The 24,029-nt window shown below is 36.3% G+C and overlaps 2 protein-coding genes across 4 annotated transcripts; both read left to right on the top strand.

Annotated features, from left to right (window-relative positions):
- Window position 1: 1 nt before the first annotated feature.
- Window positions 2–10,136, top strand: chrnb4 (cholinergic receptor, nicotinic, beta 4 (neuronal)). The gene is made up of 6 exons (XM_038307187.1): window positions 2–299; window positions 3,314–3,459; window positions 6,468–6,512; window positions 6,733–6,842; window positions 7,238–8,285; window positions 9,892–10,136. The coding sequence occupies exons 1-6, from the start codon at window positions 248–250 to the stop codon at window positions 10,057–10,059; spliced, it is 1,569 nt and encodes a 522-aa protein (XP_038163115.1). The 5' UTR covers window positions 2–247; the 3' UTR covers window positions 10,060–10,136.
- A 3,027-nt stretch (window positions 10,137–13,163) lies between these two features.
- Window positions 13,164–22,305, top strand: chrna3 (cholinergic receptor, nicotinic, alpha 3). 3 transcript variants are annotated; one of them, XM_038307185.1, is made up of 6 exons: window positions 13,164–13,329; window positions 13,693–13,832; window positions 16,632–16,676; window positions 19,561–19,670; window positions 20,710–21,904; window positions 21,994–22,305. In XM_038307185.1, the coding sequence occupies exons 1-6, from the start codon at window positions 13,287–13,289 to the stop codon at window positions 22,120–22,122; spliced, it is 1,662 nt and encodes a 553-aa protein (XP_038163113.1). In that variant the 5' UTR covers window positions 13,164–13,286; the 3' UTR covers window positions 22,123–22,305. The 3 variants fall into 3 exon arrangements, with proteins under 3 accessions (XP_038163113.1, XP_038163112.1, XP_038163114.1); XM_038307184.1 differs by lacking the exon at window positions 13,164–13,329 and having other exon boundaries at window positions 13,617–13,832; XM_038307186.1 differs by lacking the exons at window positions 13,164–13,329; window positions 13,693–13,832; window positions 16,632–16,676 and adding an exon at window positions 17,720–17,812.
- The last annotated feature ends 1,724 nt before the right edge of the window (window positions 22,306–24,029 follow it).

Genomic DNA, 24,029 nt, shown 5'->3' with positions numbered 1-24,029 from the left:
CCTGCAGAAAGCAGACTGAGCAGAGCTCGGTGTGCATGCTGCTGCTGCTGCTGCTGCAGGGAAACCGTTAGAAATCGCTGCATTTCTCTCAGTGGCTGATGTGAGAGCAGAAGGCCATGAGCGGACATCGACAGAGTGAAGTTACCGAGCCATAAAGCGCGTCGAGTGGTCTGTATCCGAGGAGAGGAGCTGTGAGGAGCGCAGCTGAGCGGTCCCCTCCAGAACCGGACCAGATGGTGCCTTCAAAATGACTCGGACGCTCCTCATCCGCGCTTACTTCGTTATGACTTTAATCCGCTGTAAGTTTCTCTTTCATTTTGTTTTATTTCTTAAACTATATAAATCGCATGTGTTTTTTTTTTATTTGGATTGTTTCTGCAATTAATTTCTAACTTTAAAAGTTACCAGCTCTGATGCTGAATGGCGGATTTATAAACATACATTTTTATTTATGATTGATATTTTAATTACAGGGAATGAAAGAAGAAAAACAACATATTATTTGTGGAAAACTTGTAAAACATCAGTAAAGTATCCTGTAATTAAACTTCCCAACAAAACAAATACAATTCAGATCTCTTGATAAAGTAAGTCTTAATATTCTCTGCTTGATGTTTGTTTTGCTGTTCTTTTGATTATACATTCTAATTAGAACATACTTAAAATGAAAAAAAAAAGTAAATTATAAGTACTTTGGTTTGGAATCATGTTTTGTGTCACAGAAATAAATCTGTTATGAGGGTTAAGAAAGAAAAAGGGGAAAAATTAATTACATTACTTTAGTCTAATGTTACAAACTGATGTCAGTAAAGCAAAACCAATAAAAAAGGGCCCCCCTCATTTTGCTTTGTGATTTTTAACCTCACTCTGAGGATAATGGTTTTTCAGTTATTTGAGAACCGTCTCAGTTCTAAAATGGTTTACTGTGGCATAACACGCCTGACCTCCCTCTATAAATCACTATAATGTCATTTAAGCAGTCAGAAGCAGCTTGTGTGGTTTGCCGTGCTTAGCCTTTACACACACAGACACAAACGTGTCTTTGGGTCTGTTCACAGCAGCTCATCTGTGCAGACCAAAAGGCTTTCACCTCTGGGGAAGAAACAGCTTGTTTGACTCTCTTTTCCAAGAGCTTCGACGACACACCATCTGTTGAATAGCACCTTGGAAGCCACTATGCCAAGTGACTGACAATAGCTGTCATGTCACTATCCACCAACCTGTGAGGGGGTAGATGGTTACTGCACCACAGCCCACAAAGCAACAGGAGTTCAGGGGCTGGTAATGGCACACAGTTTGAGTCACATCAACAGGAAGCTCAAACCAAAACCCCGTAGCTGTACAGAGTAGAATAAAGCCTCTAAAAGATAACAGCTTTGTCTTCCTAAATGGTTACCATAAATGTGTTTGTTATATTAGCTGCTCTAATATGGGGACTTTTAGGAACATCTAGCCTTAATCTGAATACATTAAGAAACAGAAGAAGTGTCAATCTGATTTAGAAGAAACTGATCTCCCATCAGTTTTAGTTGGTTTTGTTTTTGAAATAAGCAAGGGCAAGACACAGGCAAGGCTGCTTTACAAGAAGGTAGGTTAAGGATACCTTGCTTTTTAGGCATTTTAATACAAACAAGAATCTGAAAAGTGTATTGGGTATTTGTTTTCATCCTTCTTGAGTTATTAAATATAACACCTAGACAAAGCTCCCAGTAGGACCTGCATTCTCAAGGTGTTCTTTGGATGTTCTACAGTGAAACTAATAAAAAGTTTTTTTTATATTCACAAAATAATTGGTATATCAATGAAAAATGTTTAAAAAGTGTCTATTTTGGAAAGTTTAATGGAACAAGAGACAGACTAACTTGGTTAATGTTAGTGTTACCAATTTTGTTTAAGCTTCTATGTTTAGTTTATCTTTAACTTCTAAATTTGAGTTTATTTGGTGTTGGTAGTATTTACAATTATCTTTCTGATTTTTTAGCAGCTAATGAAAAAGGGAAAATAATCTGAGTGGTAAAGGTTTGGCGTAAGAAAATGCATTGCCTTTACATCAAAGGCAATCTATCACTTTAAGCTAAAATAGAATACACTGATGACTGTGGGGTTCTAATTTGACAAAACGCAGGAAGCTTAAGGTGTATGAATACTTTTGAAAAAAATTAAAGGTCCTATGTTCTATATCGGCTACTGTCAACTTGAGGGTGGAGGTTTGTTGAGGACCCAAATGCAGAGATGAGGGAGGCAGAGATGAGTTCTTGTAGGTTTAATGAAGTCAAAGGGAAGAAGAAACTAAATCCAAGAAATGAACCCAAAAGCCCCGGAGACGTAAGGAGAAAACACACATGGGGAGCCAAGAAACAAAGAGGAGCCAGCACGGAGGAACTGCATAGGGAGAGTATATTTGGGAGACAGAACAAAGACTGGGGTAATCAGCTCATATGGAGCAGGTGTGGATAGAAGTGACTAGAAGGGAGCTAGGGGAAAGGAGACTGGCACAATGGGGCAACAGAGAGTAACTAAAGGCTGCTTAAATATAACATAAAATGGAAAATAAACCAAAGATCATCAAAACAGAATTACTTATATAACTGAAAACTAAATACTCAAAGTCCCAAAAGGGGAGAACCATAACAGACCTGTTTAAATCATTGCTTTTTCATTGCCCTTGCTGGTTTAGGATCGTTAAACATAAGGAATGTAATGTTTGTTGGCCATGTCCATGTTTACTATTAACTCATGAATTGGCTTCACAATCCTCTCAATGAAGCAATTATTTCTGCTTCTTGGGCACCTTTCACTACTCCTTCCACTAAAAAAATACTCTATATTGAAAAAGAATTAAAGATATTAAACCTTAAAATTTAACTTGTTATTTTTTATATGCTTATGCTCATTTAATTGCCTGAACCTGCAAATAGTATACAGCTAATAATTTTAATCTAAGTCGATCTTTCTTAAAATAAGTGCTTTTTTTTTAAGTGAGCAGATAAATGAGACATGTTGCAAATGGAATAAGACAATTCACATTTCAAATAGGAAAAGCATCTTATTTCAAGTGCACAATATCTAATGAGCTTATTTTAAGGGTAAATTACTCAGTTGATCGGCAGATCATCTGTGATGACCCTAAAATGTTGGGTAAATACACTTATTTTAAGAAATCTTTACTCATTCCTAGATTTTTCTGAAGTGTAATGACCATTATCTTCTCTTCCCTCCAGAATTGATGAGGTTTATTTTAGTGAAGTTAAATTTTGCATCTTCATGCTTCTACTGTCCCATAAAAAATTGACAAACACGATTGTGTTGCCAGGTAGCATATCTGCTGACTCAGAGGAACGTTTGATGAACTGGCTGCTAGGAACGGATCGCTACAATCCACTCATTCGACCGGCCGTCAACAGGACTGAGAGAGTTACAGTAAAGCTTCAAGTGTCCCTTGCACAACTTATCAGTGTGGTAAGGCAGCCAATCCACAAATATGTATTTGTATATCTGCATGTAAAAGGGTCAATGGGTTGTGGAAACAAATAGGTAGACATGAGACCAACCTTAAGATAGAGGACAGTGGGGATGTAGAATACAAAACAGCTTTTTAAAGGTAGTTAATTACGTAGTAGGTTCTTTCAGGATGAAGCTCTCAACAAATGATGAGGTAGGATAGTAGATCTGGTCAGCTGTCATCTCTGCCTATGTCATGTCTAGATTGAAACTTCAGCACAATGGATTAAAAGAGGCAATAAACCTGTTTTAGCCACAGCGACCAAGGCTTTTCTCTGATTTACAATGGAGACTGCTGTCAGCTGCAGTTCGGGACAGAAAGCTCATTCACAGCTTCACTTTATGAGCTTCAATTTCACCCCTTTGGTAATTGCTATTTGGATGCCCCTTATTGATAGTACAAGTTTTAGTGGCATGATGGGAGGGGAATTGGAATGGCTATTGAATAATTTGTCATTCCATTTTAGTTGCTATACTTTAATCTATGTGTAAATATGGATATTGATTTAAAGAATAGAGAGTAAATAAAAGATACTTTCTATTTAGAAGAAAACTCATTCAAAGTCGTTTCTTAATTAGATTTTAATTATTAGGGATGCACGATATTGGGATTTTGGCTGATATCCGATATGCCGATATTTTAAAACTCATGTAACCAATATCGATACCGATGTTAAAGCTGGACAAAAATAAGTAGTCATTGAAAATAGCAGTTTTGTTATCCATTTCTGACACTTTGAAAAATAATATACTCAAATATATTTTCATATGCTGATATCAAATAGATTTTTAAAAACGCGGTATCGATCTATTTTACTTTCAAAATCTCGTGAAATTTCATCGCTCTGTTACAAACTGTCGTGATATTTTGCAAATTCTTGTGAGATTTTGTTAGTAAAATAGATCGATACCGCGTCAATATATCAACATATAGTAAAAGAGATTGATATGGTGTTTTTAAATTGCAATATATCAGCATATGAAGATATTGTGATATTTTAATGTATCAATATTTTTTTCCCCCGTCTTTAGAAGTTTTTAGGTCTGTAAAAAAAGAAGTTTTTGAGGAAGAAGTAGTATTTTTTTTTTTTTTTTAGACTTTAGAAACTCAGAAGCTGATCAAATATCGGGTTAAATATCGGTGGGGTGGCCGATGTCCGATATTCAGTTTTAAGGCCGATACAGGCCGATACCGATAGGGGGCCGATTATATCATGCATCCCTATTAATTATTTTAGCATTTCTAAGCTATGTTTAATGGTAGTCAGTCAATTGGAATTGGAACCGTTTTTGGCATCTGCTTCTTATTATATTTAGTTTCTTTCACATAATTGTTTCATGTCCTACCCAGCTAACATGAAACAATTCTGTTAAAGAAATTGAATATTATCAGAAGTTGATGCCAAAAACGGTTGCATTATTTTTTTCAAAAGCCTCAACTTTTTTTGCAGCACATTTTAAAATGTTTTTATGCAAATTGCTGCTCTCAAGGTTTAAAACATTGCATCATCCCATTTATCAAGATTACATTTCCCATTTAGAGGTAGACACACTGTTTTTTTTACAAGACTTATGACTAGTATTAGTAACTTAGCAACGTTTTTGACAAGGTTGTCAAAAAAGATCAGAACAGGTTTAAATGAAACGTTTTACTAATCAGCAGACATCCAGATAACAGCTTATCTGAGAGTAATTACGACCTCCTTTGAGCTCATAAAAAGGTTAATGATTCGAAGATTAAGAACACCAGCTGCTTGGAGTCTGAATTTGCTGCTCTTCGATGCATTGCATCTTTGTGTTCTTACTCCCAAAACCCAAATTGTAGCTATGATTTAGAAATAGATGCTTTTCATTATCAATAACATTTAATGACTCAATATCTTTCGGACCAAATTCTTATCTGTTTGATTCTAGAACTCTGTAGTACAAGACAAAAGAGCTAATAGAGTTTTCTACCCATCGCTTTTGTCTGAGGCAACGCTCTGCCAATTTATGACAACTAAAATCTCTGCACTTTTGAAAACTAATTTCAAAAACACTTTATCTGATTACATTTTAGAGGAAGCATTTAGAATATCAAATTTCTTCTACAGAATTCCAAACTTAAGGGTTGCTCTGCCACATTTTTGGTGTTATTATGGGGTTACAAATGCTAGGGCTGTTTTTAAGTGGCAGGAAGGGTAAAAGAAGATCGTGTCTACTGGCACACACCTCTGGGTGGTCGTGGAGAGTAGGGGTGTTGAGAACAGCTTCCTTCCTGCTCTTCCTTTTTTTGTATTTAAATCAATGTGCGAAGGTCCAAAATGTTATAGTTTCAAACTGAATTAGTTAGAAAAGGTTGTGCGCTACCAGACACCTCAATTCATATTACATTAAATATCATTATCTATCTATCATAAGCCCTGCGACAGACTGGCGACCTGTCCAGGGTGTACTCTGTGACATTAAATGGATGGATGGATGCATCCAGACCCAAATTCTTAGATTTCTATTTTGAAGACTGCTGACAATATGGAAAACTTTCATAGCTATATATTGATACATAATTCACTTAAATTACTCAGCTAATGAACAAGTTCCCTCATCAAGCAACAAATTTTTTTCCTGAATTTGCAGACCAGAAACTATGTTTGCTAGAGTGTCTCCAACTTTGTAGTTGTGGCTTTAAAATGGGTTTATGGTTTTGCAAATGCTTTAACAGCAATAAAATCACATGGCTGGGAGGAGCTAGTCTTGCAATTTGGAAATAGGGCAAAAATTGACTGCATTTGATTGTTTTGTTCTGTCATTTTGTTCCTGTTATGTTTTTATTTATATATTATGAACCTTTTGCAAAATGCTCATTATGACAATCAAGATGTTGTTTGTTTCCCAACGCAATTTTGATATTCTGTCTAGATCATTTATTGTGTATGTTCCTAAAACATTTATTGTAAATAATTGCTGCCAAATGTTTCTTTTTCCAGAATGAAAGAGAACAGATCATGACCACAAATGTCTGGCTAACTCAGGTACGTTTATAGAGTGCAGTGTAACATTTTGTGGCCTACCAAATGCCCTTCACTTTAAACTAGAATTAAACCATGGCAATTATTACCTTTTAACATGGAGCAAATTGCTTCTTTGAAATAGCTTCAAACAATATTTCAGTAATAATCAAGCATGTAATGAGAAATGAGTTGGTGTTATGGGAGAGCTGTGTAATCTGACCAGATCCGACTGTCTCTCCAGCACTGGGTTGATTACAGATTATCATGGGACCCTGCAAAATATGAAGGTATTGACAAGCTGCGTATTCCCTCCCGACATGTTTGGCTTCCTGATATTGTCCTGTACAACAAGTAAGTTGTGTTGCTTTGTTATTTTTAAGTGTTTACCTCAGACATAAAATATTAGAGAAAACAAAATGTAGAAAAGTTGTCTGCATCATGTAGTGTACCTATTTACTTTTGGTTTCTCGACTGGCTAATTATAAAACAGCCAAAATTAGGCTAATCTACACCATCTAGAAATTTAAATCCGTCATTGGTCATCCTTACTCTCATAGCATTTTTTTCCATTTTACTTTGTCACTTCTGTAATGGAACCTCTGTAGTTTAACAAAGACCAAGCTGCAGATTTTGTGGATTTCGTTTTGAACTTACACAGATTACAGTGCTGACAGCATTTGCCTTAGAAGCTAATTTGTAAGAAGTTTAAAACTTTTTTATTGTCTTTTCTCCATTCATCACCACAGTGCCGATGGAACCTATGAGGTCACTGTCTTCACTAATGTCATTGTCCTTTTCAATGGTACCATCAACTGGCTTCCTCCAGCCATCTATAAAAGTGCCTGTAAGATTGAAGTCAAGCATTTCCCCTTTGACCAGCAGAACTGCACCCTTAAGTTTCGCTCCTGGACCTACGACCACACAGAAATTGACCTGATCTTAAAGTCTGAGGCTGCTAGTATGGATGACTTTACACCAAGTGGAGAATGGGACATCCTGGCATTACCAGGCAGACGAAATGTGGACCCTCTGGATCCTACTTATGTGGACCTAACATATGACTTTATCATCAAAAGGAAGCCTCTGTTTTACACCATAAACCTCATCATCCCATGCATTCTGATCACCTCGTTGGCCATTCTGGTCTTCTATTTGCCTTCGGACTGTGGGGAGAAGATGACACTTTGCATTTCTGTCCTCTTGGCTCTCACTGTGTTCCTTCTTTTAATCTCAAAGATTGTTCCTCCTACATCACTAGATGTACCCCTAATTGGCAAGTACCTGATGTTCACCATGGTGCTAGTGACCTTCTCCATTATTACCAGTGTGTGTGTCCTTAATGTGCATCATCGCTCTCCAAGCACCCATACAATGCCTGCCTGGGTCAAGCTGATATTCCTTGTGAAACTACCTGCTATGCTCTTCATGAAACGTCCTCAGCACTTCTCCGCCAGTCAGAAACTTCGGCGGAAGCGTAGCCTAAGGGCCAGGGGCGCTATTACGGGTTACCCAGTTGCCCCCCAAAAAGGATTCACCTTTTCTACTTCTGCCCTGCTGTCCTCTGACTCTGCCTTCTCCACTCCAGGACACAAAAATATAGCCCCTTCGATGGGACACAGCTACACCAACAGAATGGAGCCCTTGCGGTCTTCTGATTACCTTTTCACTGGCTTCAGCTCAACTCAGGACCTCCAGCAGAGAAACAACTCTGACTGGGCTGCTGATGTACAGGAGGCAGTGAATGGAGTACGCTTTGTGGCTGAGCACATGATGAGCGACGATGATGATCAAAGTGTATGTATGCAGATTAATACCAACATTTTTAAATTTTTCACAAAATGCATAAAAAATTTTTGTAAACAAAAAGTGAATGATAGCTCTTTTCCTTTTTGCGCTTGTTTAAGTTGCTTTGAAAGGTTTTTATTTATTGTTTAGAACTAAGAGTTATGAAACATGAGAGGGAACCATGTATGGACAAGCATAATTGACAATTTCTCCTTATCTCTTTGAAAGACAAACAAGACTGTTAATGCAACCTTAGGGAACTTTAAGGTATTTGTTACGGTGGATTTTGATCAATTCAACAACTACTCCTAATGTCTCTGGTTAGAATTTTACTCTGCATCTTTTGGTATATTTTCCATTGTGTAACTTTAGCATCTTGACCATTCCTCACGTCAGATCAAGTGGCAAAAGTTTCTGGATAAAGAGTTGTCTGCATGAACAAAATCATAATACAGGCTGTTGTCTGAATGCACATTATTTATTGTCTTGTAGATTTCTATTTCTTCATTTTATATTAACAATGAAGGATTTATTTTGCACACTCTTGTATTTAGATTTACTTCAGTGTATTTTTACTGAAGTGTTTTAAAACATGTTGCCCATCTATGGTTTGAACACAGCATCCATCAATCGGATGGATGGATGGATGGATGGATGGATGGATGGATGGATGGATGGATGGATGGATGGATGGATGGATGGATGGATGGATGGATGGATGGATGGATGGATGGATGGATGGATGGATGGATGGATGGATCTTTCCAAAAAAATCCAATATTGTCTTACCTGACAATTGTGTATTTTCCTTCATACTCCTTTGCTTTGTTTTGTCTGTTTTTTTGACAATGTGTGTTTTTGCTTTTGCTGGTGCTTTGGATCTGTACAATGGGAATATTCTCTCTCCATTGTGGAATCACAAACACTGGCCTCAACTGAGGAAAATAATATTTGCATGGTCCTACATTGTGCACTTGGTTTGCTAACATTGTTACACTGGCTTCCTATATCTCAGATAGTCTATACATCACTGAATAGCTTAGCTCTAAAATACATTACAGAATTGTTATCATTGTTTCAACCACCAAGGCCTCCCAGGTCTTCCGGCCTTAATCTGCTTTACATAATTAGAACCAGAACCAGAAACATTATGCTAAACAAATCAGGAATAAACTCCCACAAAAATTTTAAAGCACTGAAACCCGAGACCAAAAACGTATTTGTCTAGAGTAGGCATTGACTGTGCTATCTACATATGAGTTAAGTTTCCAGGTCTAACTGTTTATCACTTTCTTAATCAATTTAGTATTTTATTTATTTATCAATGATATAATCTTTTTTATATATGATCCACTTATTTTAATGTGTCAATTTTCTTCTTTTTCATTTTTTTTCCTCCTGTATAGTACTATGAATTATCTTGCCAGTGAAACATGCTATAAAGATAAACTTGCCATGCCTCACAATATTATTAAAATTATTATTTTGTATTAATTCATATTTTCCATCATATTCAAATCAAAACAAAATCAAAACTTTTACATTTCTGAACGTTTTCGACACTTTAAAGAGATTAAATTGTGAAAAAGCTTTAAAACTGTCTGTCCTTTTGCAGGTAATCGAGGACTGGAAGTATGTGGCCATGGTGGTGGATCGGATGTTCCTGTGGATCTTTGTGATAGTGTGCGTGGTGGGAACCCTGGGCTTGTTTCTGCAGCCTGTCTTCCAGAGTCAGATCATTCCCAACCAGCAGCCCATTATTTCTACTCCTCGCATACGATGAGCATCAAAAGGCTGATGTGAATCCTGGACTTTATGTAAAGCTCTCAATCGCTGTATTACTGAAAAGAACCAGTGATGTAAATTTAAAGAAGAGTAAAGGACGGAATGAAAAAATATGGGTGGTGCACAAATATGATTTAGGTGGTGTTATATCTACAATAAGTAAAGGTATGACCGGGTTGAATATTCTCTTAAAACACTGAATCCTGCTGAAGTTTTGCTTAAACAAATCTTATATAATATGTTGGTTGTTAGATGTAGCCTAGCCCTAAATTTGTGTAATTGTGTCATCAAAAAAGAATAAAGCAAGATCTCTGTCCCTCTTTTAGTCTGATTAAATGTCTAGTAATGTGAAAGAAACTATAGGAGAGATAGCAAGACCCGGTTGGTTCAAAATTTTAGATGATCTGTAAACACAGGTTACCTAAATAAATTTGTTATTTTAATAGGTCACTTATTTATGTCACTTGTTCATTAAATATCGTCCTATTTGAAGAAAAAAAAGTACCGGAGTACACACAAGTGGAGCCTAATTACCAAAACCCATTCACAGACAGATTCCAGGTTTACTGCTGGATAAACAGTGCTCAGTGGGCTCGATGGGACTCTGCAGACTCTTAGGGTGATCTTCCTTTTAATCAATCAATGCTCATGTTAATGGACAAAACTGCTGTACTGGCCTTCAGGTTTACAAGTTTCACTGTCATTTATTTGTTATTTGATTCTTTAAGTGAACAGTTATTAGCAAAAAGATCAAGTAGAATTGTTCGACACGTCTCTCAAAGACCAAACTTAGAATAAATCTAAATCTATAATTCAATCATTTCATTCATGTTCCTACCAGTTTGTTGATTTCCAACTTTTAATTAAAAAAGTCTAGCGAAATGTTTTTGTTGTCAAACCATTGCGGCACTTATTCTTTTAAAGTGCCTTTTAAAAGTTTTCACACCCATTTAGTCTATTTCATTGGTTTTTATTAGGATAAACAATACATAGACATGTAAAATTCTTAAGCAGAAATGGTGTAATGGTGTTTCTTAGTGAGACAATGGTCTATTTTTGGTTTCTCATCCACATCTTTCACTTCCAAGTGGCTTTGTTTTTTTCTAAAGACACCTTGGGGGATTCAAGTGTGTCCTATTAGCTTGGAAAGCCGCCATGAACTTCAGCCAAACGTCATCAAGCCAGAGTCTCAGCATGCATCTAAGAGAATTTGTTAAGAAATATTTAAGGGATGAGAAAAAAAAGTGATGAGAAACACAAAGAGGTCATTTAAATAACAGTGGAAACATTCAAAAGGCTGTTTAGGAAGCATTTAGTTTTTTCAGGCCAAAAAAAATCTATTTTCTATTGATTATTTAGAAGGGTATAGATACATTATAATTTAGTTTTTCAATAATTTTTTTCCAAATTCATACAGTTCACATTGTTTTGCTATCTTAAGAAAACCTGTTTTATTATCTATCCGAATTTTGTTTTATTTTTTGTTTGAAAGAAATCTGTATGCCTTTGTCAATAAAAAAAAACAACTGTACGTTCTTCGGTGTGTACATAGTTTGCAAGCTTTTAGTTTCTGTTAATTTCTCTTGGCAAAATACTTAAAGTTCCATAGGATTGACATTTGTAAACACCCCTTTTCAGATCTCACCATAGTTTCATAATTGGATCAAATTCTGGAATATTTTGACACACAAGTTTACCGTGATCTGAGAAAAAACAAAACTTGATAAAGTCTTGTATTTTAAGTTAACTTTATTAATCTCATACTCGAGAAATTCACCACTGCATTTAACCCATCCCCTTGGGGGAGCAGTGGGCTGCCAGTGTGTGGTGCTAGGGGATCAGTGTGAGGTAAAGGGTCTTGCTCAGGAACCCAGAGAGCAGGTTGTGGGGAACGAACCAGGTACTTGCAACCTTCTCAGAGCACAAACGCACTAAACCACTAGGTCGACACTCCCTTTTTAATTAGGGTTGAACCACTTCTACAGAGAATTTGACCAGCTTCACAGTCCTTCCTAAGGAGAACACATCCCCCCAGCATGATGGTGCCATCACCATGTTTCACAGTGGGTATAGTTGGTCAAGGGTGTTATTCTTTATCAATAAAAATTATAAATAAGTCCACTGGACACACTCAATTATTACATCTACAAATTTAAATGAGGTACAGTAGAAGCAGAAATACTCGATTATAGTTTCACTGTGGCGATCTCTGTCCTCTGTGTTTAATCCATCCCTCAGGGAGCTGTGTGCTACTGCACACAACTTTAAGGGTCTTACTCAGGAAGAGTGACAGTCGGTAATCTTGCAACCTCTGCAGGAATCGAACACCCTGCTGTCTATCCACACTCTGCAAAAAAAGACTTTTTTTAAGGATTGCATTTTTAAAATCAGGATTAGCCTCTTAACTGCTGGAAAAACTTTTTTTTTCATTCTCTGCTGGACATTAATACTCTATGGTAGCAAATAGTATTTTTCTTTTTCCACTTATTTATATATTATTTTAATTATTTGTTCATGTCAGAATTTTATGAATGCTACCTAAATCCCAACAGATTCCCTTTCACAAGTGACTAATAATGTATTTTCTTTCCCCACAGAGCTAAAGAGACAAATTTAGCCCAGAAGAGACTAATTTGAATCCATTTTCTAGGGTTTGATGGAGGAACATTTGAATCTTTCCACTAAAATCAAGAAAACCTTAAAGCTGCTTGTTTTTTTTTTTTTTTCTTTTTTTTTTTAAAAGGAAACAAATAAATGAATGAGGAATCTGTTCCACTGAAGTTTGTCCAAACCCCAGAGGGACAGCAAGCCTAGATTTAATATTGAGATTTCATAATGAATGTTTGTGAGAGGGAAACCCAAGTGAATACCAACTGGTCTGCTGACAGCATAACTTATTTGTTTTTCTGAATCTTCAGGCTGCTTAGTAATTAGCATATTGACTTGCAAGATTTTTCTTGGTTTTTAAAACAACAAAAATCCAGCAGTATAAAAGAGAAAAAAAGCCTCCTGGTGTCTGACTTGATTTACTGGCCATAGCGTGCACATCTGTGTGCTGTGTGGTTCCTCTCGGTGACTGGCTGTGTGTTTGACTGTGCCACTGCCTCCCTCCCCGTTTTCTCTGGTTGAGTCTGCAGCTGCACACACTGTATCACTCTTTCTTCCTCTGTCTGCATCGTGGAGCTCTGCTGCCGTTGACCCCTGATTCATCTGTCCTCTGTGAGGATGGATAACAGATTTTACATCATATTTTTGTACTTCTTTTCAGGTAAGACATTTTTGGGAAATTATATCAGCTTGTATACTTGTTGCATTTTTCTTGATTTATGTTATTAATTTCACACATTAGCTTAATGATTCTTGAAGCCTTTCATTATTAAAAAAAACTATTTAATTTATTCCATTAACTGCATATTCAGAAAATTTTAAATGTTCTGTTTTAACTTAAAGACTAATTGAATAAAGTTTCTCTTTATTGAGTGACTTGAGATGATACACTGAGATCAAACAGCATGCAGGTCAAATAGCACAGAATGTGTAGAAATGATTTGAGAAATGCACGACTTGGATTTCTGCCATGTGGAAAATCCTGCAGTCACTGATCCATGTCTGACCGTTTGCTCCGGTGCAGGAGGCACATGTTCAGAAGCAGAGCATAAGCTCTTCTCGGTGATATTCTCCAACTACAATCAGTACATTCGGCCAGTGGAGAATGTGTCTGATCCGGTCATTGTGCAGTTTGAAGTGTCCATGTCACAGCTGGTCAAAGTGGTAAGTGGATGATAAAAAGGTTTGCTTTTTTCTTCTTTTTTTTTCTTGCACAGTCTAAGCCTGCTGTTATTTATGGGGCACAACAGACATAAATCATTCTGGTCAGTAGACATGACCGAAAGCTTAGAGATACTCTTTTTTTATTCTCAGAATAAAATAACCTTGTGTAAATCTGTACCACAATTCGGATGCATTCTGACACACCTTTGACTCTACATGTCAGATCACATCATTCCACAGATTATCTACCTGAGGAAGGAAATAGACAAAGACAGGATGAGTCTGGTTGCCTGTCTGGTTGAGAAATGTCAGGTGTCTTAGAAGCTCTTAGCAGTCCTTCATAATATCACTGCCTGGTCTGATGAGCATTTCTTATTTAAATGTTGGGCTTTACTCTAGTTTGTCGATCCCAGATAAATTTCTTGGACTGATCCTGGTAGGTCAGTGACTGTAAAGCTGCCTTTTGTTTTATGTATGTTAATTTATTTTTCAGGTTAAGAAGAAAAACTTAAATTGTTTCCATTTTTGCTTTAAAATTAGAACTGCATGTCTTTTTTCCAATAAATTGCTAAAATGTTAGTATCACTTGAACCGGTTTTATGTTTCCTTTTAGTAGATCTTAAATTTTATTGAAAAAACATACGGTAGTAGATAATTGTGAGATTGGAAAAACAAAAAAGTAAACCATCGTAAAGTAGCTTAAGTTAAGCTGGTCAGCCTAGTGGTTGGGAGTGGTGGCCTAGTGGTTAGGGCACACTGCCACATTGCTCCCTGGGCGCTGCAAAATGACAGCCCACTGCTCCCAGGGGGGATGGGTTAAATGCAGAGAGTTAATTTTGTTGCTCTGTACTTGTTACACTGTAATGACAATAAAAAAAAAAGCTGAAAAAAAAGAAGAAAAAAGCTGTTCAACAGTTAGTATTGCCCTTGCTCTATAATCTGATTTAGGTTTTGACTTTAAGTGGGTCATTCTTACAAATAAAATGTAAAAATATTTAGCATGAAATTACAACTTTGACTGAATGTCTACAGTTGTTGTCCTGCCGTCTTTAACCTGTTTATTCAGGGTATCCCTATGCAGTTTTATACATCTGATCCTCAACCATGATCAGCTTCACAACAGAAGAAGTGTTCCCACAGGATGATGCTTCTATCACCTTGTTTTACTACAGGGGGTTGCTGTCATGCTGGGTCAGGATTTTTGGTCACCTCAGACCCTTGTTCTTTCATTCATATTTTGGCTCTGCTAACCTCAAACAAGAAATCTATGGCTTTCCTCCATCTGCCATTTCATTCTTGGCACACTTCTATTAATACCCCTAATAGATGCCCTGTCAACAGATTTTTCCACTTTAGGTTATGGTCTCTGTATCTCCAAAGTCACCATGGCCCGGCTGGCTGTTTGTCAGATTAATAATGTATTTATCAGGCCTGGTTTAAGAAGTAGATTACCATGTCTTGGATATGCATTTGTTGCAAACTTGACTCATTTCCAGATGATGAAAAATCTCCATTTTGAAGTAAAAAAACAAAAAACAAAACAGTCTTTTTTTAAAAAAAAAAACTTAATCTTTATCTGCCTGGTATTATCATTGGTTCTCAGGATGCTATTTGATCACTTATATTAGCCCTAAAAACTAGGAGATCTTATCAAAAGGACTGTTTTATTTTATAGATATGAAACATGTTTAAAAAAAGTTGCCAATAATGCCAATAAAGATTTGATTTTCATTAATAATAATAATTTAACACATTGGGTATTATGGAGCTTGGAGCAGATTTCTCAAATGTAATTCCAATCAAATATAAAGGAGTTTGAGACTGTAATGTCTATTAAAATTGAAAAAGGTTCAAGAGATATAACTATTGTTGTAGGACATTGCATCAATAGAACACACAGAATAAGATATTTTGCTGCTCATCTCCATGTTTTTTTTCTGTCCAGTATGTCAGCAAAGATTTATTGAAATAAAGAAGTATGAAGGACCTTTCACGTTACAGAAACTCATCCTAGTTCTGGTGGCATCCCCGGAGATGAGTCCAGGTGCATGAAAATGTAAAAAAAAAAAACATTTTAAAGAGAAAGCCACTGAGATTAAGCTGCTGATGGATGACTTTTTTCACTCAGCAACACCTGCTGCTCCTAATCCAGCCATAAATGGTATTGGTTCATCCAAACCAATTACATTACGCCTCTATGAGTTCATTTAGACCATCAATAGCTCATTACTGGGGCTGCTGCAATCATTCGGGATTAAGGCTCACCGATGGTACTCTGCTTGCTTTGCTAGTAAACAGACATAACCAGATCTTATGCTTGAACTTTTTCCTCACTTGTGCTCACCACTGAACCTTCGAGCCCATCTGCATACATATGGTCACATGCATGATTAATGTTATGCACTGGCTTATAAGTGTGGTTCCTTCACGCTCTAAGTCACATATAAATCTGACTTTTGCAACTTTTCTCCCTCCTCTCCTTAGCTGCTGTGCTCTAGCTTATTAAAATAAAAGTTATATTTGTGTACTGACCTAGCAGCTCCAGCTGTTGTGCATTTCTGCATGAGGCTCAGAGGACTAAGGTGCATGTCTCGTCATCGTCATTCTTGGGATTTACCAAAACGTGACCTCGCAGAAAGAAAAAAAACTGCTCTGGGTTAAGTTTCTTCATCACATGTTAAAAAAGATGTGTGTATTGTGACAGTTTTTACTAAAATGGTAACAAATGTGAGTTTGTTTGTTTTGGGTTTTGCTTTTTACTTTTACACTGATGTGCTTGTAATCTGTTCCTTTTTTTAGGATGAAGTCAATCAGATCATGGAAACCAATTTGTGGCTAAGACATGTAAGTTTTCCGGTGTATGTTTGAGAAACTAAACCATTAGCAAAGGCATGAAGTATCGACCAGGTCTGCTTTTACATGATTCTTTTGGGCTGATAGATGGACTGGAAAAGTGGGTGGACAAACCTGGTACTGGATTAGGTCTGATCTTTCTTGGCAGACCTTGTGTTTTAATTTTATTTAACGTCTAGCGTTCACTAGAAAACACTGCACTACGCTGATGACACCCAACCTTATATTTCATTGTGATCATAACTGAAGGTTAATAAAGTTCTTGTGTCCATTTTATAAATAGAGCAACATTAACTCAGACCTTATGCAGAAAACCCAGATGTTTTTATTGCAAAAAGTTTAGGTTTAGAAATCAAACTAAGCTAGCTTCAATTAGACTAGAAAACGTACAGTACTGTATGTCTTGATTGCCTGGGGAACTCAGACCTAAATGTTAACATCCACATAAAGTATTATTACTAAACTAGCCAACTTCCATCTTACAATAATTCAAAGAGTTTCCTGACAAAATGACACAAACATGATGCAGGCCTTTATTTTCTGCAGGCTAGAGCATTTGAAAGCTGTCTTTAAAGGTCTCTGTAATAAATCAGGCAGTATGAACCTTTACACACTGCATGTAAAAAGATTTATTTTAAATATTGTTGCTGGTCTATAATGCATTCCATGGAACACATATCAGAGATGCTTATTAGATATGATCCAACCCTTAAGGTAACCAGAAAGTTACCGGAACGAAACAAAGTGGGACGTGGTTTAAAATTATTATTTTTTTATTGTTCAGTACGTTTTTGGTTTTTATTTTTATACTTTTGTTTTTGTGAAATTGAAATTCTATAGATGTATATGGCGCCAATTTGACATATCTCAAGGACTTAACAGAGACAATTAAATCCAATCAAATAGTCAGATTGGTTCAAAATGTTCTATCTAAGGAAAACCAGCTTATTCCATCAACTCATTTAATCAGCAACAATTCCTCCAACAAAGCATCCAAGCAGCGACAGTGGAGAAGAAAAATCCCTTTAACAAGAAAAAAACCACCAACAGAACCGGGCCCAGTGTGAGCGGCCATCTTCCAAGGCCAACAAGGGTTTAAGGAGAGAATATTTTCTATGTTGGAAAAGGTAACGGTAAACTAGCTCCTGAGGTGGCTCTGTGGGGAAAATAACCAGCTAAGCATACGAGCTCTAAGGCAGTTTCATGTCAAAGGGATAAAAGAGAGCACATAGTAACTCTCAGTAAAAGCTGAGTCCAAAGCTATGTTTTGGAGAGAAATAGGACTAAAAAATAAATAAAGAAAGGCACTCTGAAATACTGTGTATGAATGTTGTTTTACCAAACTGAACTTACCCTGTGTTGCCTGGACTGCAACGATTAACTACTATGGCAGGAAGCTTTTTAAAGGCATTTATCAGACTGTTCTTAATTTAAGTAGAAAAACGACAAGACTGAAACAAATCATCATTACTTAAAACACATAGATGTGACTTCATAATGTTACTGAATTTAATTGACTAGTTATTAAATTCAAACACTGCTGCTTTTCCATCTTCTCCTTATAAACAAATACAAGGAACAACAAACTTTGTATTCCATTACCACATAGAGCAAAACTGCTAAAAATGAAATCTTATGTATTGTTGTGTTGAAGACAAGATTCCTAAGATCAAATTCTCTGTTAAACCACTCTTTTAAGGTTCTTAACCCTAAAATGTATTTATAAGGACATTATGAAACAATCTCAGGTAACAAAAGGGATTTACAGTATAATAATAATAATTTAACTTTATTGATCACATCGTAGAAATGAAGTGTATTTAACTCATCCCCTTGGGGAGCAGTGGGCTGCCATCATGGGGTGCCCAGGGAGCAGTGTGGGGTTAAGGGTCTTACTCAGAGACCCAGAGTGGCAGTCTGTGGGAGTGGGTCTCAAGGCCACCGCTCCCCATCGACCACATAACATATGGTGTTTTTTCTTTCTTAATACCATGTGATTTTAATAACAATGCAACGTTCCCCCTTCCATCATTATCAATGTTTTCAATGATTTTGGAAAAAATAATAATTTTATTGAAGAGCTAAATTTCCCCTGCTGCCCATCACTGTTTGGCAATTTACTCTACTTATGTACAGTGTTTTAATCAAAGCAGCTATTCAGAAAACACAGAATTGGGTTTATGGTCGTGTTTTAATGAGTCTCACAGGATTTAATGAGAAGAAAGAGAGGTCAGAGTGGGTGCAGAAAAAATTGTCTTGAAACCGTAAGATAAATAAACAATGAGCAGTAAAAGCTCTACTTATATCACAAAACAAAAGAAGAGTGCATTTAAAACTAGCTAGAAATAATATTGACAGAAGAAAAAAACTGGAAAAGTCTTACATCGATCTTCAGTGTTATTAACGCATTAATCCAAATTCAGCCTAAATAAAAAATAATCAATTTCCAAATCAAACAAGTTTGTTTTATTTTGCAGCATTAATTGTAGTCACTTCTTAAAAGCTAAAGTTAAGTTTGACTGGCATTGTTCAACAGAACAGACAACATACGGCCCCTCAAAGGATGATTTCAAGTGATCCCCCTTGAATACATGCAGTTTATATTATTGTGTTTTACCCTATTTGTCCAATAAAGCAGAGTCTGACTCTTGATTTCCCCTGCTGCCAATTACTGTGAAGAACCATCTGCAGAAAGATGATGGCTTTTGGTTCAAACCCATCAGATGCTTCGATGTTGCATCAAGTTTAATTGGATTAACTAAAGTTACTGGATGTAAACAAAAATTTCAGATTTTATTTAAAGATGTTCCAGGTGTTTTTAATGTCATTATGATGTTGCTTGTGTTGTGTATTAATAATTGTTTCCTTTTGTCAGATTTGGAATGACTATAAACTCAAATGGGATCCTAAAGAGTTTGGTGGAGTAGAGTTTATACGAGTTCCATCAAAAAAAATTTGGAAGCCGGACATTGTTCTCTACAACAAGTAAGTTGACATTTATTTTTATATTTATTTTGGTGCATCTTTAGCAAACCACAGTTTGCTAAACAAGTATTGAACAAGGCAACTTTATATGAATGTATTCTCTCACACCAGAATATCCAACCAATAGCAAAGTGATCCACACATACAAATAAATCCAAATGAAGGATATTGGGAAGACAGGGGATAAGTGTTAAACACTCTCACTATAATATATATATATATTTTTTTTTTTTTATATTAAAGCATTTTTTTGGGTAATAATTTTAAAATGACGCCTGTTGTTGTTCTTTTACACAAATAGTTTGAAATCTTGAAAATGCTCACAGGGAAAACAGGATTAAGAAGAGGTAAAAAAAATAAAAGAAAAATGATTTTATATATGCCACAATGTTTCAAAGGTCTGCAGAGGACCATTTGCTTGTGACTATTAGGGAATACTCTGTGAGACGTAATGGTTTTATAAATCAGCAATTAGGATTAAACAACACAATATCTATCTTGCACTGATAATGACTAGGACTGCTTTCTAAATAGTGGCAGATTTCAGCACATTTCTTGGCTATTTATGCCTTTTAAACCTTCTTTTTTTATGTGTTTGATACCCATTACTTGTCATTCCTTCTTTTTTGGTTTTTAAAGGATTTACATGTGTGCACTGACTGATTGATTGATTGATTGATTGATTGATTGATTGATTGATTGATTGATTGTAATTATCTCACAGTGGAGAAATTTACTCGTTAAATCAGCTCCAAAGGAAGAAAAGGTGGACGGGATATATATACAGTATATACAGTGCATCCACATATGACAGCTTTTTTTTTTTTTTTTTTTTTTTGCATTACTTGTGTGTTAAGGACATCCATTTTGGATTTAATGTCAACAATAACATTGAAATTTATTTTACTAACAAATCATTTAAGTTGATTATTTTCCCTTCTGTGCATAAGCCTCTTCCAAATCACCAAATCATTAATTATTAGTTGTATTTAACCAGCATTGCCCATTTTCATCAGTTTTACTCTTATGTTGTTCACAGTGCAGTTGGAGATTTCCAGGTAGACGATAAAACAAAGGCTCTGCTTCGCTACAACGGTGACGTCACCTGGATCCCTCCGGCTATATTTAAAAGCTCCTGCAAAATCGATGTCACATATTTCCCCTTCGACTACCAAAACTGCACCATGAAGTTTGGTTCCTGGACTTACGACAAGGCCAAGATTGACTTGGTACTGATTGGTTCAACTATCAATCTCAAGGACTTCTGGGAGACAGGCGAGTGGATAATTATTGACGCGCCTGGCTACAAGCACGACATCAAGTACAACTGCTGCGAGGAGATCTACACCGATATCACTTACTCTTTGTACATCCGCCGCTTGCCTCTTTTCTACACCATCAACATGATAATCCCATGCCTCCTCATCTCCTTCCTAACTGTACTTGTCTTCTACCTGCCATCCGACTGTGGTGAGAAAGTCACATTGTGCATCTCCGTCCTGCTTTCTTTGACTGTCTTCCTCCTCGTCATAACAGAAACCATTCCCTCCACCTCACTTGTCATACCTCTAATTGGCGAGTACCTCCTCTTCACCATGATATTCATCACCCTCTCCATTGTCATCACCGTTTTTGTCTTGAATGTCCACTACCGCACGCCTAAGACTCACACTATGCCCTGTTGGGTGCGTCGCGTGTTTCTGGGTCTTCTGCCCCGAGTGATGTTTATGACCAGGCCGGATAGGGACTCGCAGAAGGTGACAGTGGCTGGCAGTGTCGAGACAATGCATCTGAGATCCTGCACTGTTCACTCTTCCAGCACCCTGCAAAAGCAACATAAGCCCCAGGCTTTGGCATCCAGTGTGGTGTCCAGCTTGACGAACCGCCAGCGGCTTTTTAACAACACGGAGCTCTCTGACATGAACAACCTGAGCGAAGACAAATGTGCTGGTTCTGGTGTCCTGTGTTGTGAAGGCCGCTGTAACTGTTGCTGGCAGAAGAGATGTGGCAGACTGCCGTCAGACTCAGTGGGTGGGGGTGGTGGACTGGGAAGCCTTGGGGCGCTGACCGGGAACACTGGTGTTGGGACCAGACAAGACAGTCATTGCTCCAGTTCAGAGTCTCTGGATGGAGGAGCTTTGTCAGTTTTGCCTCTGTCTCCTGAAGTCAGAGAGGCAATTGAAAGTGTTAAATACATAGCAGAGAACATGAGACTACAGAATGAAGCGAAAGAGGTAAGAAGTTCGTATTGCATGAAAAAAATCTATCATAAAACACTCTTGAAAATAAAACAATAACCATTTTTGTTGCTGTGGTCCCACAGGTTCAGGATGACTGGAAGTATGTTGCCATGGTTATCGATAGGATCTTTCTCTGGGTTTTTGTCCTTGTCTGTATCCTGGGGACAGCTGGCCTCTTCCTCCAGCCTCTATTACTCGGGGATGATATTTGATTGAATTTAAAAAAAACTATTAACCCATACATATGAGACTGTGGCTTCTATTTGAAAGGTGAAAAAAAAAAAAAAAAGGCGCAAAGTCGAAGAGAGAAAATGCATAGGATTTTGTGTTTACTATTCTATTTGTTTGACATTGTCTTGATTATATAATAAATCTAATAAATCTGTGACACACTATTCTGGTTTCATTTTCTTCAAGCTGCCCTCTAATCTCACAGAAATCTGATGATGAAATCATAAAATGTAAATGTTAACCAACCACATATGTTAATAAATATCAAGGAAGAGTAATGCTGACTGTTTAGCTGTTATGTTCTACATGGAGTTAAACCAGAATAATGTTGTAAATATTCACACACTGCATAATCTCACTCTTTTTAAGGGAAATGTTTTTAAATGTATAATGTTTTGCTTTAAACAGTAAAAACATTAATTTATTGAATTTATTTGACTGGGTGAACAGATTCTATCTTAAATAGCTTTAAGGAGCTATTTAAGGTCAAATAAATGTTCATTTATGTTGTTTTAAATGAAATTGGCCATCATAGAGTCAAATGGTTTAGCATTTTGGTGAAAGTATATTTTAAACATCTGCGTGATGTAAATTAAGTAACATCTTATCATATTAAATTTTGTTCTTCCGTGTTTAAAAGGAGTAGGTAGAGATAAACAGTATGTTTTTATTCTCCTTTCGCTTTAAATTAATGTCAGATATTGTTTTTTAACTGTTTAAACAATTTCTTTTGGTATTGTGATAATAAATAAAACTAAAACAAGTTTTCTTAATGCAAAACAAAAAAAAAAAGCAAATAACCTAATCAATTAACTATATATATACTATATATTTTGCAAATCCATTACTTTTTAGCGTTAATTTACATCTATTTCTTTTTTATTCAAATAAAGTATATTGTTTACTCTTCTAAAATTATTTGTTTTTACTTTTTAATTTATCTAATAAAAAAAATTATTTAAACTCTTTTTATTCATGAGAATGAAAATGCCCACTATTTTTAAGATGTTCTCACACACAGCATCTTTACAGTTTAGTTCCTCTTTTAACTTTATACTCCTTCTTTCTTTGAAAAAAGTATCTTTATTTTATAGCAAGTAAAGTATTATTATTTTGCTTTAAAAATATATATATTGTAATTTTTAAAAGATGTTTATCGTTATGGTCTTTATTTTCTGCATTTTTTAAAATCATCAGCATTTATTCTTCAATAGTTTTAAACTCTGATAGGTTAATATTTTGTATATATGCAAACGGTTTCCATCAAAAGGTTCCCTCAGCGGTATACCTCCCTCCCTATAGAGTGAAGAAACTGTTTTTCAAATTTAAGATTTGGAGAAAAAGCTTCTAAAATCTAATCCAGAATCGCCTAAAATTTAGGCAGGGTTAGAAAGGAGGGCTACAGTTGATTTAGACTCTAAATCAACTGTAGCCCTCCTTTCTAACCCTGATTCCTACAGTGACTTCAAACTTTTTAGCTACTCCTGGTATATAGCTATATTTATTATTTTGAGACAGAAAATATGGTTGAAAGGGATGGCGAAGACGTGACAAAAGTCACAGGACAGGGACTATAAAACTGGGATGACTGCATCAAAGAGTGAAACATCTGTATGTGGGTCGCCTACTCCTTCCTTCTTCTATATATTTTGATATAGATCTTTTTGTTGGGGGATTATCTGACACACAAAGAGAGAAAGGAAGGATTATAATGGGTAAAACTAACAGATAACCTTTCTTTTTACTGCCTTTATATGGTGGCACTCTGGACCAAAACTGCCGGAAAATCCATTTTAGAAAATAGGATGTAACAAAAAGATGAAAGAAGATAAATAAATAATCATCAGTGAATATTGTAAACGTTCTTTCTTTGCTTTATCTTGCCATA

This window comes from Cyprinodon tularosa, unplaced genomic scaffold (genome assembly GCF_016077235.1).
Source record: "Cyprinodon tularosa strain WSP-4 unplaced genomic scaffold, ASM1607723v1 ctg602, whole genome shotgun sequence".
Lineage (NCBI taxonomy): Eukaryota > Metazoa > Chordata > Actinopteri > Cyprinodontiformes > Cyprinodontidae > Cyprinodon > Cyprinodon tularosa.
The sequence above is the reverse complement of the archived record's forward strand: the minus strand, read 5'-3'. Positions and strand labels throughout refer to the sequence as shown.

Coding starts and splice junctions, on each gene's coding strand:
- chrnb4 (XM_038307187.1), top strand. CDS start 248: ATGACTCGGACGCTCCTCATCCGCGCTTACTTCGTTATGACTTTAATC. Junction 300..3,313: donor CGTTATGACTTTAATCCGCT/GTAAGTTTCTCT, acceptor TTGTGTTGCCAG/GTAGCATATCTGCTGACTCA. Junction 3,460..6,467: donor TTGCACAACTTATCAGTGTG/GTAAGGCAGCCA, acceptor TTCTTTTTCCAG/AATGAAAGAGAACAGATCAT.
- chrna3 (XM_038307184.1), top strand. CDS start 13,617: ATGCACGACTTGGATTTCTGCCATGTGGAAAATCCTGCAGTCACTGAT. Junction 16,677..19,560: donor CCAATTTGTGGCTAAGACAT/GTAAGTTTTCCG, acceptor TCCTTTTGTCAG/ATTTGGAATGACTATAAACT. Junction 19,671..20,709: donor GACATTGTTCTCTACAACAA/GTAAGTTGACAT, acceptor TGTTGTTCACAG/TGCAGTTGGAGATTTCCAGG.